Below are 16,217 nucleotides of genomic sequence, written 5' to 3' on the forward strand. Positions count from 1 at the left end.
CGCTGTTTCAGGCGCAACGTTTACGGTCATGTTGCAGCCGTGTGTAGGAGGGAGATTCCAAGATGTGGGAAGTGTGCAGGAGGTCATGGGATAGAGGATTGTGCCCTTTCTGTGGATAAAGTTGTGTGAGTCAACTGTAGGGGTGCCCATGTTGCTGGGCATTGGAAGTGTCTGGTGGGAGAGACGCAGGTTGAGGTGGCTAGAATCAGAGTAGTGCAGAAGGTGTCATGCTGAGGCAGTGAAGAAAGGAGTCTATATCTAGCGTATAGACTTCTACAGTATATAGATTTCATTTCCCTTATTCATCTAGACTTGGCAAAGGAATAGGGGTTGTACTTGGCATAGAGTTAGGGGTCGTATTTGGCATAGGGTTAGGGGTCGTATTTGGCATAGAGTTAGGGGTCGTATTTGGCATAGAGTTAGGGGTTGTATTTGGCATAGAGTTAGGGGTCGTATTTGGCATAGAGTTAGGGGTCGTATTTGGCATAGAGTTAGGGGTCATAGAGTTATTTGGCATAGAGTTAGGGGTCGTATTTGGCATAGAGTTAGGGGTCGTTTGGCATAGAGTTAGGGGTCGTATTTGGCATAGAGTTAGGGGTCGTATTTGGCATAGAGTTAGGGGTCGTATTTGGCATAGAGTTAGGGGTCGTATTTGGCATAGAGTTAGGGGTCGTATTTGGCATAGAGTTAGGGGTCATAGAGTTATTTGGCATAGAGTTAGGGGTACATATAGAGTTGGCATAGAGTTAGGGGTCGTATTTGGCATAGAGTTAGGGGTCGTATTTGGCATAGAGTTAGGGGTCGTATTTGGCATAGAGTTAGGGGTCGTATTTGGCATAGAGTTAGGGGTCGTATTTGGCATAGAGTTAGGGGTCGTATTTGGCATAGAGTTAGGGGTCGTATTTGGCATAGAGTTAGGGGTCGTATTTGGCATAGAGTTAGGGTCGTATTTGGCATAGAGTTAGGGGTCGTATTTGGCATAGAGTTAGGGGTCGTATTTGGCATAGAGTTAGGGGTCATATTTGGCATAGAGTTAGGGGTCGTATTTGGCATAGAGTTAGGGGTCGTATTTGGCATAGAGTTAGGGTCGTATTTGGCATAGAGTTAGGGGTCGTATTTGGCATAGAGTTAGGGGTACGTACTTGGCATAGAGTTAGGGGTACGTATTTGGCATAGAGTTAGGGGCATAGAGTACTTGGCATAGAGTTAGGGGTCGTATTTGGCATAGGGTTAGGGGTCGTATTTGGCATAGAGTTAGGGGTCTTATTTGGCATAGAGTTAGGGGTCGTATTTGGCATAGAGTTAGGGCATAGTATTTGGCATAGAGTTAGGGGTCGTATTTGGCATAGAGTTAGGGGTCTTTTTGGCATAGAGTTAGGTCGTATTTGGCATAGAGTTAGGGGTCGTATTTGGCATAGAGTTAGGGGTCATATTTGGCATAGAGTTAGGGGTCTTATTTGGCATAGAGTTAGGGTACATATTTGGCATAGAGTTAGGGGTCGTATTTGGCATAGAGTTAGGGGTCGTATTTGGCATAGAGTTAGGGGTCGTATTTGGCATAGAGTTAGGGGTCGTATTTGGCATAGAGTTAGGGGTACGTACTTGGCATAGAGTTAGGGGTCGTATTTGGCATAGAGCTAGGAGTACATATTTGGCATAGAGCTAGGAGTACATACTTGGCGTAGGCCTTCTCCAGCAGGGCGCTCCAGAACTCGTTCCTTTCAGCAGACTTGGTGAACACCAGCTGGTTGTTGAAGGTGGGGATGCGGTCGTCAATGACAACGTCAACCCAGTCGCCATAGCGCCAGAACTTGGTGGAGGAAAAGATGTGCCATGCAGGAAAAGACACGGTTGAAGACATTTGACAGGAGTTGATAATGTATAATGTGATCATGTATAATGTGATCATGTATAATGTCATCATGTGATAATGTGATAATGTGATAATGTGATCATGTGATAATGTGATCATGTGATAATGTATAATGTGATCATGTATAATGTGATCATGTATAATGTGATCATGTGATAATGTATAATGTGATAATGTATAATGTGATAATGTATAATGTGATAATGTATAATGTGATAATGTATAATGTGATAATGCGATCATGTATAATGTGATCATGTATAATGTGATAATGTATAATGTGATCATGTATATTGTGATAATGTATAATGTGATAATGTGATCATGTATAATGTGATAATGTATAATGTGATAATGTGATCATGTATAATGTGATCATGTATAATGTGATAATGTGATCATGTATAATGTGATAATGTATAATGTGATCATGTATAATGTGATAATGTGATAATCTATAATGTGATAATTTGATCATGTATAATGTGATCATGTATAATGTGATAATGTATAATGTGATCATGTGATAATGTATAATGTGATAATGTATAATGTGATCATGTATAATGTGATCATGTATAATGTGATAATGTGATAATGTGATCATGTATAATGTGATAATGTATAATGTGATAATGTATAATGTGATCATGTATAATGTGATAATGTATAATGTGATCATGTATAATGTGATAATGTATAATGTGATCATGTATAGTGTGATCATGTATAATGTGATAATGTATAATGTGATAATGTATAATGTGATAATGTATAATGTGATAATGTGATCATATATAATGTGATAATGTATAATGTGATAATGTATAATGTGATAATGTGATCATATATAATGTGATCATGTATAATGCGATAATGTATAATGTGATAATGTATAATGTATAATGTGATAATGTATAATGTGATAATGTATAATGTGATAATGTATAATGTGATAATGTGATCATATATAATGTGATCATGTATAATGTGATAATGTATAATGTGATAATGTGATAATGTATAATGTATAATGTGATCATGTGATAATGTATAATGTGATAATGTATAATGTGATAATGTATAATGTGATAATGTATAATGTAATAATGTATTGCAATCAGGGTCTGGGGGGTTGATTTCAGTTCAATTCAGTCAAGCACACCCGGAATGCCTATCCCACTGTTGAGGAAATTAAATTTCAGTTTCATATGTTAGTGTACTTCCTGAACTCACTGACTTGAAATGGAATTGAGCCCTTCCCTGATTACAATACAACATAGAAATAGACAGTCTACGGTAAGTAAAATGTGTAATTGTTTCTAGTTATCTAATAATGAGGGTTGTTTTGATTGGTGAGTTTCTGACCTGGAAGTGGAAGATTCCTCCATAGCCCTCGGAGTAGCTCTGATCCTGAGGAACGACCCGGTAGAGAAGCTTCTCATTCAGAGTCAGACAGGCTATAGCAGCCAGCAGCCAGCAGTCACCTTTGGAAACACGTAGTGAGACACACACCAATAACATAGTTGTGCATTTGTATAACAACAACACTGTGATGTGAATCTAAAAATACCGATTCAATATTTTCAGCCAGCAGTCACACACACACACACACACACACACACACACACACAACAAAATACAAAAATACACACACATCATCATCATCATCACGCACTTACACACAATGATCACAGTCAATGAACACAGTGAAGAACACAGTCAATGAACACAGTGAAGAACACAGTCAATGAACACAGTGAAGAACACAGTCAATGAACACAGTGAAGAACACAGTCAATGATTCTTGTAAAATGTACACAACGTGTAAAATCATTATTCTCTGAAGCCATTACAATTGATTGGAGTTAATGGACGAGAGCTGTCATTTTTTCCCCTTATTGTTTGACTACTGAGTAGTGGCCATCATCCCATTGGTTGTCAGTGGCCATCATCCCATTGGTTGTCAGTGGCCATCATCATCCCATTGGTTGTCAGTGGCCATCATCATCATCCCATTGGTTGTCAGTGGCCATCATCATCCCATTGGTTGTCAGTGGCCATCATCCCATTGGTTGTCAGTGGCCATCATCATCCCATTGTTGTCAGTGGCCATCATCATCCCATTGGTTGTCAGTGGCCATCATCCCATTGGTTGTCCCATCATCCCATTGGTTGTCAGTGGCCATCATCATCCCATTGGTTGTCAGTGGCCATCATCATCCCATTGGTTGTCAGTGGCCATCATCCCATTGGTTGTCAGTGGCCATCATCATCCCATTGGTTGTCAGTGGCCATCATCATCCCATTGGTTGTCAGTGGCCATCATCATCCCATTGGTTGTCAGTGGCCATCATCCCATTGGTTGTCAGTGGCCATCATCCCATTGGTTGTCAGTGGCCATCATCCCATTGGTTGTCAGTGGCCATCATCCCATTGGTTGTCAGTGGCCATCATCCCATTGGTTGTCAGTGGCCATCATCCCATTGGTTGTCAGTGGCCATCATCATCCCATTGGTTGTCAGTGGCCATCATCATCCCATTGGTTGTCAGTGGCCATCATCCCATTGGTTGTCAGTGGCCATCATCCCATTTGTTGTCAGTGGCCATCATCATCCCATTGGTTGTCAGTGGCCATCATCCCATTGGTTGTCAGTGGCCATCATCCCATTGGTTGTCAGTGGCCATTATCCCATTGGTTGTCAGTGGCCATCATCCCATTGGTTGTCAGTGGCCATCATCATCCCATTGGTTGTCAGTGGCCATCATCATCCCATTGGTTGTCAGTGGCCATCATCATCCCATTGGTTGTCAGTGGCCATCATCATCCCATTGGTTGTCAGTGGCCATCATCATCCCATTGGTTGTCAGTGGCCATCATCCCATTGGTTGTCAGTGGCCATCATTCCAATGGTTGTCAGTGGCCATTATCCCATTGGTTGTCAGTGACCAAAATCCCATTGGTTGTCAGTGGCCATCATCCCATTTGTTGTCAGTGACCATCATCATCCCATTGGTTGTCAGTGGCCAAAATCCCATTGGTTGTCAGTGGCCATCATCCCATTGGTTGTCAGTGGCCATCATCGCATTGGTTGTCAGTGGCCATCATCCCATTGGTTGTCAGTGGCCATCATCCCATTGGTTGTCAGTGGCCATCATCATCCCATTGGTTGTCAGTGGCCATCATCATCCCATTGGTTGTCTCCAGATGTGACTTGATATCTGAATAATACGAATGCAATATTTCCTCTGATATCTTTGTGTTGTTGAGGAAAAGTCTCCCTCCTGACCTCAGTGTTTGCTGGTTGTCCCTCAGTGTTTTCTGGTTGTCCCTCAGTGTTTTCTGGTTGTCCCTCAGTGTTTTCTGGTTGTCCCTCAGTGTTTTCTGGTTGTCCCTCAGTGTTTTCTGGTTGTCCCTTAGTGTTTTCTGGCTGTCCCTCCACCCCGGTGTGGAGGATGTGCCCAGTCAGGGAGTTAACTGTTGAACAATGTCAGTTTTGAGCATTTAGAATATTTTGGTCCCAGCCTGCATAGATCTTTGTTCCCCAGGATGGACGAACAGCTCAACAATGAGAAGTGCTGCTAGCTGGAATCTCTTCCATAGAGCCAGTACAATATAGAGATGCCACTGGTAGAGAGGTGGAGAGGCCCCTGGTAAAGAGGTGGAGAGACCCCTGGTAGAGAGGTGGAGAGGCCCCGGTAGAGAGTTGGAGAGGCAACTGGTAGAGAGGTGGAGAGGCCCCTGGTAGAGAGGTGGAGAGGCCTTGGTAGAGAGGTGGAGAGGCCCCTGGTAGAGAGGTGAGAGGCCCCTGGTAGAGAGGTGGAGAGGCCCCTGGTAGAGAGGTGGAGAGGCCCCTGGTAGAGAGGTGGAGAGGCCCCTGGTAGAGAGGTGGAGAGGCCCCTGGTAGAGAGGTGGAGAGGCCCCTGGTAGAGAGGTGGAGAGGCCCCTGGTAGAGAGGTGGAGAGGCCACTGGTAGAGAGGTGGAGAGGCCCCTGGTAGAGAGGTGGAGAGGCCCCTGGTAGAGAGGTGGAGAGGCCCCTGGTAGAGAGGTGGAGAGGCCCCTGGTAGAGAGGTGGAGAGGCCCCTGGTAGAGAGGTGGAGAGGCCGGTTATGAGGCTCGCAGGGGGAGAGATTAGATGTTTTCTCCCTTGAAGGGACAGGTTACCAGGGCTATAATGGGACAGGTTACCAGGGCTATAGTGGGACGGGTTACCAGGGCTATAATGGAACGGGTTGCCAGGGCTATAATGGGACAGGTTACATGGGCTATAATAGGACAGGTTACCAGGGCTATAATGGGACAGGTTACCTGGGCTATAATGGGACAGGTTACCTGGGCTATAATGGGACAGGTTACCAGGGCTATAATGAGACAGGTTACCAGGGCTATAATGGGACAGGTCACCAGGGCTATAGTGGTACAGGTTACCAGGGCTATAACGGGACGGGTTACCAGGGCTATAATGGGACAGGGTACCAGGGCCATAATGGGACAGGTTACCAGGGCTATAATGAGACAGGTTTCCCAGGGCTATAATGGGATGGGTTACCAGGGCTATAATGGGACAGGTTACCAGGGCTATAGTGGGCCAGGTTACCAGGGCTATAGTGGGACAGGTTACCAGGGCTATAATGAGACAGGTTTCCCAGGGCTATAATGGGATGGGTTACCAGGGCTATAATGGGACAGGTTACCAGGGCTATAGTGGGCCAGGTTACCAGGGCTATAGTGGGACGGGTTACCAGGGCTATAATGGGACGGGTTGCCAGGGCTATAATGGGATGGGTTACCCGGGCTATAATGGGACAGGTTACCAGGGCTAAAATGGGACAGGTTACCATGGCTATAATGGGACAGGTTACATGGGCTATAATGGGACAGGTTACCAGGGCTATAATGGGACGGGTTACCAGGGCTATAATGGGACAGGTCACCAGGGCTATAGTGGTACAGGTTACCAGGGCTATAATGGGATGGGTTACCAGGGCTATAATGGGACAGGTTACCAGGGCTATAATGGGACAGGTTACCCGGGCTCAACTCAACTGTCCAAAGTTAACAGCAAACTAGCAAGAGAAGAGACAATCATGTTGGGGTCAGTGTAGTGATGTGTTGGGGTCAGTGTAGTGTTGGGGTCAGTAAAGTTTTGGGGCCAGTGTCGTGTAGTGTTGGGGTTATTGTAGTGTTGTGTTGGGGTCAGTGTAGTGTTGGGGTCAGTGTAGTGTAGTGTTGGGGTCAGTGTAGTGTAATGTTGGGGTCAGTGTAGTGTTGGGGTCAGTGTAGTGTAGTGTTGGGGTCAGTGTAGTGTAATGTTGGGGTCAGTGTAGTGTTGGGGTCAGTGTAGTGTTGTGTTGGGGTCAGTGTAGTGTTGGGGTCAGTGTAGTGTAGTGTTGGGGTCAGTGTAGTGTAGTGTTGGGGTCAGTATAATGTAGTGTTGGGGTCAGTGTAGTGTAGTGTTGGGGTCAGTGTAGTGTTGGGGTCAATGTAGTGTAGTGTTGGGGTCAGTGTAGTGTTGGGGTCAGTGTAGTGTTGGGGTCAGTGTAGTGTAGTGTTGGGGTCAGTGTAGTGTTGGGGTCAGTGTAGTGTTGGGGTCAGTATAGTGTAGTGTTGGGGTCAGTATAATGTAGTGTTGGGGTCAGTATGATGTAGTGTTGGAGTCAGTGTAGTGTTGGGGTCAGTGTAGTGTAATGTTGGGGTCAGTGTAGTGTTGGGGTCAGTGTAGTATTGGGGTCAGTGTAGTGTTGGGGTCAGTGTTGTGTTGGGGTCAGTGTAGTGTTGGGGTCAGTGTAGTATTGGGGTCAGTGTAGTGTTGGGGTCAGTGTAGTGTTGAGTCAGTGTAGTGTTGGGGTCAGTGTAGTGTTGTGTTGGGGTCAGTGTAGTGTAGTGTTGGGGTCAGTGTAGTGTAGTGTTGGGGTCAGTGTAGTGTTGGGGTCAGTGTAGTGTTGGGGTCAGTGTAGTGTTGGGGTCAGTGTAGTGTTGTGTTGGGGTCAGTGTAGTGTAGTGTTGGGGTCAGTGTAGTGTTGTGTTGGGGTCAGTGTAGTGTTGGGGTCAGTGTATTGTTGTGGTAGGGTCAGTGTAGTGTTGGGGTCAGTGTAGTGTTAGGGTCAGTGTGTGTTGTGTTGGGGTCAGTGTTATGTAGTGTTGGGGTCAGTGTAGTGTTGTGGTCAGTGTTGTGTTGGGGTCAGTGTAGTGTTGGGGTCAGTGTTGTGTTGGGGTCAGTGTAGTGTACTGTTGGGGTCAGTGTAGTGTTGTGTTGAAGTCAGTGTAGTGTAGTGTTGGGGTCAGTGTAGTGTGGTGTTGGGGTCAGTGTAGTATTGAGGTCAGTGTAGTGTGTTTGGGGTCAGTGTAGTATTGAGGTCAGTGTACTGTTGTGGGGGTCAGTGTAGTGTTAGGGTCAGTGTAGTGTTGTGTTGGGGTCAGTGTTATGTAGTGTTGGGGTCAGTGTAGTATTGAGGTCAGTGTAGTGTTGGGGTCAGTGTAGTATTGGGGTCAGTGTAGTGTTGTGTTGGGGTCAGTGTTGTGTAGTGTTGGGGTCAGTGTAGTATTGGGGTCAGTGTAGTGTAGTGTTGGGGTCAGTGTAGTGTTGGGGTCAGTGTAGTGTAGTATTGAGGTCAGTGTAGTATTGAGGTCAGTGTAGTGTTGGGGTCAGTGTAGTGTTGGGGTCAGTGTAGTGTAGTGTTTGGGGTCAGTGTTATGTAGTGCTGGGGTCAGTGTAGTGTAGTGTTGGGGTCAGTGTAGTGTAGTGTTGGGGTCAGTGTAGTGTAGTGTTGGGGTCAGTGTAGTGTAGTGTTGGGGTCAGTGTAGTGTAGTGTTGGGGTCAGTGTAGTGTAGTGTTGGGGTCAGTGTAGTGTAGTGTTGGGGTCAGTATAATGTAGTGTTGGGGTCAGTGTAGTGTAGTGTTGGGGTCAGTGTTATGTAGTGTTGGGGTCAGTGTAGTGTAGTGTTGGGGTCAGTGTAGTGTAGTGTTGGGGTCAGTGTTATGTAGTGTTGGGGTCTGTGTAGTGGAGTGTAGTTATTATTTACCAAGGTCTCCCTGGCAAATGTCTGTCCTGCTGGCTCCGCCCACAATGAACTGAGGGTTCTCACAGATCTCCTGAAGACACACAGAAACAGACAGACATGTGGATTAGCTGACTGGGAGGATATATATTGAAGACACACAGAAACAGACAGACATGTGGATTAGCTGACTGGGAGGATATATACTGAAGACACACAGAAACAGACAGACATGTGGATTAGCTGACTGGGAGGATATATATTGAAGACACACAGAAACAGACAGACATGTGGATTAGCTGACTGGGAGGATACAGTTGAAGTCGGAAGTTTACATACACTTAGGTTGGAGTCATTAAAACTCGTTTTTCAACCACTCCACAAATTTCTTGTTAACAAACTATAGTTTCGGCAAGGACATCTACTTTGTGCATGACACAAGTAATTTTTCCAACAATTGTTTACAGACAGATTATTTCACTTATAATTAGCTGTATCACAATTCCAGTGGGTCAGAAGTTTACATACACTAAGTTGACTGTGCCTTTAAACAGCCAGGAAAATTCCAGAAAATGATGTTTCTGATAGGCTAATTGACATGATTTGAGTCAATTGGAGGTGTACCTGTGGATATATTTCAAGGCCTACCTTCAAACTCAGTGCCTCTTTGCTTGACAAAATGGGAAAATCAAAAGAAATCAGCCAAGACCCCAGAAAAACAATTGTAGATCTCCACAGATCTGGTTCATCCTTGGGTGCAATTTCCAAACGCCTGAAGGTACCACGTTCATCTTTACAAACAATAGTACACAAGTATAAACACCATGGGACCAAGCAGCCGTCATACCGCTCAGGAAGGAGATGCGTTCCGTCTCCTAGAGATGAACGTACTTTGGTGCGAAAAGTGCAAATCAATCCCAGAACAGCAGTAAAGGACCTTGTGAAGATGCTGGAGGAAACAGGTACAAAAGTATCTATATCCACAGTAAAACGAGTCCTATATCGACATAACCTGAATGCCCGCTCAGCAAGGAAGAAGCCACTGCTCCAAAACCTCCATAAAAAAGCCAGACTACGGTTTGCAACTGCACATGGGGACAAAGATCGTACTTTTTGGAGAAATGTCCTCCGGTCTGATGGGAAAAAAACATAACTGTTTGGTCATAAAGACCATCATTATGTTTGGAGGAAAAAGGGGAGGCTTGCAAGTCGAAGAACACCATTCCAAACATGAAGCATGGGGGTGGCAGCATCATGTTGTGGGGGTGCTTTGCTGCAGGAGGGACTGGCGCACTTCACAAAATAGATGGTGTCATGAGGGTGGAAAATTATGTGGATATATTGAAGCAACATCTCAAGACATCAGTCAGGAAGTTAAAGCTTGGTCGCAAATGTCTTCCAAATGGACAATGACCCCAAGCATACTTCCAAAGTTGTGGCAAAATGGCTTAAGGACAACAAAGTCAAGGTATTGGAGTGGCCATCACAAAGCCCTGACCTCAATCTTATAGAAAATGTGTGGGCAGAACTGAAAAAGTGTGTGCGAGCAAGGAGGCCTACAAACCTGACTCAGTTACACCAGCTCTGTCAGAAGGAATGGGCCAACATTCACCCAACTTATTGTGGGAAGCTTGTGGAAGGCTACCCGAAACGTTTGACCCAAGTTAAACAATTTAAAAGGCAATGCTACCAATATACTAATTGATTGTATTGTAAAATTCTGACCCACTGGGAATGTGATGAAAGAAATAAAAGCTGAAATAAATCATTCATTATTCTATCATTTCACATTCTTAAAATAAAGTGGTGATCCTAACTGACTTAAAACAGGGATTTTTTTTTTTTACAAGGATTAAATGTCAGGAATTGTGGAAAAACTGAGTTTAAATGTATTTGGCTAAAGGTGTATGTAAACGTCTGACTTCAACTGTACATCTGTCACTTTAGGTTTGCATGTATTCTAAACTAGTTCACTGCTGTGAAATACAGTGAATAACAACAGTATGGAGCTGATGAAGCACTTTCATTGTTTGGAAATAGAAGGAAAGTACCGGGCAAACACTATGCCAATACTCACATAGAAACACAGGCATGTGGATTAGTTAACATGTGATCTAGCTGGGTGGTTCCAGCTCTGAATGCTGATTGGGCTGACAGCTGTGGTATATCGGAGTGTATACCACGGGTACGACAAAATATTAGATTTTTGCTGCTCTAATTACGTTGATAACCAGTTTATCGTAGCATTGAGGCGCCTCGGGGGTTGTGGTATACGGCCAATATACCACGGCTAAGGGCTGTGTCCAGGTGTTGCGTCATGCATAAGAACAACCCTTAGCCTTATTGCTTAAATATTCTATACTGAACAAAAAATAAAACCGCAACATACAACAATTTAAATGACTTTACTGAGTTACAGTTCATATGAAGAAATGTGTCAATTGAAATAAATTCATTAGGCCCTAATCTATAGATTTCACATGACTTGGCAGGGGCGCAGCCATAGGTGGGCATAGGCTCACCCACTTGGTCCCTGGTTCGAGCCCAGGTTGGGTCGAGGAGAGAGACGAAAGCTATACTGTTACACATGCAGACTCAATTAGTCAACTAGCTTCTCTCGGTTTGATGCAGTCAAGACAGGTACTAGTAATCCTAAACTCAGCAAAAAAAGAAACGTCCTCTCCCTGTCAACTGTGTTTATTTTCAGCAAACTTAACATGTGTAAATATTTGGATGAACACAACAAGATTCAACAACTGAGATGTAAACTGAACAAGTTCCACAGACATGTGACTAACAGAATGGAATAATGTGTCCCTGAACAAAGGGAGGGTGGGGATCAAAATCAAAAGTAACAGTCAGTATCTGGTGTGGCCACCAGCTGCATTAAGTACTGCAGTGCATCTCCTCATGGACTGCACCAGATTTGCCAGTTCTTGCGGTGAGATGTTACCCCACACTTCCACCAAGGCACCTGCAAGTTCTAGTAAGAAGGGCTATATAAATACATTTGATTTGATTTTGATTTGATGATTCAGAACCATTTCTAACCATATGATTCAGAACCATTTCTAACCAAATGATTCAGAACAATTTCTAACCATTCTATAACCATATGATTTAGAACCATTTCTAACCATTCTATAACCATATGATTCAGAACCATTTCTAACAATTCTATAACCATATGATTCAGAACCATTTCTAACCATTCTATAACCATATGATTCAGAACCATTTCTAATCATTCTATGACCATATGATTCAGAACCATTTCTAATCATTCTATAACCATATGATTCAGAACCATTTCTAACCATATGATTCAGAACCATTACTAACCATTCTGATACATCCATATTTTAAGCAGCCATAACAACAGTTATTCTAGCCCATAATGCTAAACACTTAGATCCAGATAAGATTATACAAAATCTGTGAGAAATATTCGTTTTGCCTTTCAAAATCCCTTTCAAAAGCATCCTGAAACGTCCTTGTTGTTGACTTGGTATTGTAGGATATCATCCCACCTCCCACATGCGTGTCCATTCCTTCCCCCTCTTTATTGAATCATCTTCCTCTCCTGTATGTCCCCCCCCCCTCCTCTCCTATCTTGGGTCTCCTCCAGATCCACCCCACTCCCCCTCTCCCTATCTTGGGTCTCCTCCAGATCCACCCCACTCCTCCCCCCTCCTCTCCTACCTTGGGTCTCCTCCAGATCCACCCCACTCCTCCCACCCTCTCCTACCTTGGGTCTCCCCCTCCTCTCCTACCTTGGGTCTCCTCCAGATCCACCCCACTCCCCCCACTCCTCTCCTACCTTGGGTCTCCCCCCTCCTCTCCTAGGGTCTCCTCCAGATCCACCCCACTCCCCCCTCCTCCTCTCCTACCTTGGGTCTCCTCCAGATCCACACCACTCCTCCCCCCTCCTCTCCTACCTTGGGTCTCCTCCAGATCCACCCCCTCCTCTCCTACCTTGGGTCTCCTCCAGATCCACCCCACTCCTACCTTGGGTCTCTTCCAGATCCAGATCCACCCCACTCCCCCACCCCCTCTCCTACCTTGGGTCTCCTCCAGATCCACCCCCTCCTCTCCCTACCTTGGGTCTCCTCCAGACGATGTTCTTGACCTTGTTGGACTTGTGTCCCAGCTCCTTGTACCCCAGAGACTCCACGGAGGCTGGGAAGGTGTCATCCTCAAACAGGCACTTCTTGGTGAGGCACTCTTGTTTCAGTGTGGTGAAGTCCTGTCCGCTGAAGCGCAGGGGCTTGCTGAGGGATCCTTCTCCATCTCTTCTCTCTCTCTCCCGGATCAGCCGGTCACAGAAGAAGCCGGACGGTGTATAGGGCATTTTGGATTATTATTTTTTAAACTGCTGGCTTTTGCCACTTCCACTAAAGTCTTTACAAGCCTAAAAAGCTAACCTCTGATTGGCTGTTTCGTTGTATGACGTCCCCCTCTCTCTTCGTCATAGAGTAGACTCTAAAAGGCATGCCGGGGCGAACAAGACTCCACATGCATTCACATTCACCTGCATTAACACACACACACATTGACACACATACTGACACACACACACACACACTAACACACATACTGACACACACACACACATACTGACACACACACACACACATACTGACACACACACACTGACACACATGCGCTCAAACGCAGACACACACACACATGCGCTCACATGCAGACACACACACACACTGACGCACGCACACACACACACACTGACGCACATGCGGTCACATGCAGACACACACACACACTGACGCACGCACACACACACACAAACACTGATGCACGCACACACGCTCTCACACACACAAAAAGGTTGTCTATTTGTTGCACTCCCATTGGTCCCCGAACAATGCCCCCCAACGTTCCTTAGCAGTGGTCATTTCAGTGGCGTTATTGTGTTGCCACACAAAGGGGGGGGTGTACCGGGCCGCGCCACCGCCCATGTAAACAGTGGTCAGTAGATGGTCTGCCTCTGCAGAAGGCATTCAGTCCATTTAGCCCTATTCCATTCTCTCCATGGAGCTCAGTATCCAGCGATCTCAGCACATCTCCACTACAGCAGCAGGCCGAGCTCTCTCTGTGGTAAACTAGCTAGCGCTGTGAGGGGAAACTCCCACCACCCCTTTAATCAGTCAGGTACGTTTTAATCAAGGGGCCACACCCTAACGATATACACAGAGACCTTAGGTTCTACATGCGCAAAGCATAGTTCTGGAGATATTGAGCATCAAAAATGGTTTTCACATCCCAGATTTCAGAATTATTTTTTGAAGTGAATTCTTCTTTCATAACTCATTAAGGAACGTCACCTCAAAGGTACCTAAATGTAGAGACTATCAAAATCCTGAGACATTTTGTATTTTAGTTGTATTAGTATTCACAGATAGATGGAACCCTATGGCCCTGAAATGTCAATCTGTGTTCAGCCATAAAGGTTCAACCTGGAACAGAACGGTACAATGATTTGGATAGAAAAGGACATTTAATGATTTAAATAAAGAGAATTACGCTTCCTTTCTAATCATGTCATCAAATATATTAATTTGTGTTCGTCACACATTTGTTAAAGTGATAGTTCCCTAAAATTACAAATACACGATATCCTATGGATAACTAGCATCTGTCATGACTTCCGCCGGAGTCGGCTCCTCTCCTTGTTCGGGCGGCGTTCGACGTCGCCGGCTTTCTAGCCATTTGCCGCTCCATTTTTCATGTATCCATTTGTTTTGTCTTGTTCATTCTCCTAAATAAAGTGTGCGCCTGTTCACAAATCTCTGCTCTCTCCCCAACTCACGCCCTGACCAAACTAACACAAAGACATAATAAAGGAACTAAGGTCAGAATGTGTTTGCATGTTCCCGTCCCCTTGGAATATCATTAGGCGATTGTGTTTATTTATTATTTATTCGAGGTACTCCTCGCTCTTTTGTTTTGGGTTTCAACCCTGTGTTTTTGTTACGTGTTTGTTTTGGTCTTCGTCCCCGTGCCTTTATGCGGCACACCGTAATTTGGGCTTAATAAAAAAAAAATGTATTACGCATTCCTGAGCCTGTGTCCCGATCTCTTCATAGCAACGTGACAGATTGACAACCCAGAATTGTCTGATTGGATTGCAGATAGAGCCTTATAGCACCAAGTTAAAAGGTGTTTGCGCATATTTGTTTTTGTTTTTAGCGTAAATGGACTTTAATAAAAAAATAAAATAAATGTCATGTAAAGAACCACGTAAAAAAAGTAACTCGATTTGAACAACTCATTTTTGACCAAAATCTCAGATGTTGCCTTGGGACTATAAGGTTCTGACATAGTCAAAACTGAACACAACAGTAATTCTCATTCATCACCACACTGGATGTCCCACCAGTCTATAACAGTATGGTCATTAAAGTAAAGTATATCATTAAATAGTATATTGTGGATGACGTTGCTATGACTTCGTCCGTTTATCATAAGCAGTAATAGATGGAGTAATAACAGGGTATCAGTACCCTGACCCTGACCTCCCATGACAAAAACAGCTGACCACATCCATCTCCTGTTCTTCAATGACCCCTGACCTTAGAGATCTGGTCACCACTCACAGCCTGGTCTCATAGACTAGACGTAACATATTAAATGTAAATCTGGGCCATTCGAATTGGTATCCTATGTTACGTTTGGTTTGGTTGAGGCAAAAATCGAAAGTAGAGTGGTTGGTCGGGGTGGATGTTTCACGAGAACGTCTAGCAACCCAAAGGATACAAGTTCGAATCTCATCACAGACAACTTTAGCTAATTAGCAACTTTTCAATAATTTACTACTTTTAGCTAACCATTTAATCTAACTCCGAAACGTAACCTTAACCTCTAACTCTAACTCCTAGGCTTGGCAACGTTAGCGAGCTAGCTAATGTTAGCCACCTAACTAGAATTCATAACATATCATACGTTTTTGCAAATTCGTAACATATTGTAAATGTTGCAGATTTGTAACAATTAATACAAATGGTAATTCGTAGTAACATATCACACAAAATGGGTGTTGGAGAACCAGAAATTAATATGTACCATACGAAACTTAACATATCATACTAAATGGTGGGTCCGGATTTACATAAAGAATAATACGAAATACTCTGAGACCAGGTTGCACATCCTCAACATCAACTACGGTCTTCAGCTGCAGCATGGCCTGTGATTAAAACTGGCTTTTCACTACAACCAATTTTAATTTATTTTAATTTTATGTCACCTTTGTTTAACCAGGTAGGCAAGTTGAGAACAAGTTCTCATTTACAATTGCGACCTGGCCAAGATAAAGCAAAGCAGTT

At 44.3% G+C, this 16,217-nt stretch overlaps 1 protein-coding gene across 2 annotated transcripts in view; it reads right to left on the reverse strand.

The window, feature by feature from the left end:
• capn3a (calpain 3a, (p94)) overlaps nt 1-13,453 on the reverse strand; it is a 51,894-nt gene extending 38,441 nt beyond the window's left edge. For both annotated transcript variants that reach the window (XM_042325080.1, XM_042325079.1), the window contains exons 1-4: nt 12,974-13,453; nt 8,899-8,968; nt 3,242-3,360; nt 1,677-1,810 (exon numbers count right to left, since the gene is read on the reverse strand). In XM_042325080.1, the coding sequence (XP_042181014.1) occupies nt 1,677-1,810; nt 3,242-3,360; nt 8,899-8,968; nt 12,974-13,225 (575 nt within the window). In that variant the 5' untranslated portion in view covers nt 13,226-13,453. The remainder of the gene's footprint in view (nt 1-1,676; nt 1,811-3,241; nt 3,361-8,898; nt 8,969-12,973) is intronic.
• Between the last annotated feature and the right edge of the window lie 2,764 nt (nt 13,454-16,217).

This window comes from Oncorhynchus tshawytscha, linkage group LG08, assembly GCF_018296145.1.
Source record: "Oncorhynchus tshawytscha isolate Ot180627B linkage group LG08, Otsh_v2.0, whole genome shotgun sequence".
NCBI lineage: Eukaryota > Metazoa > Chordata > Actinopteri > Salmoniformes > Salmonidae > Oncorhynchus > Oncorhynchus tshawytscha.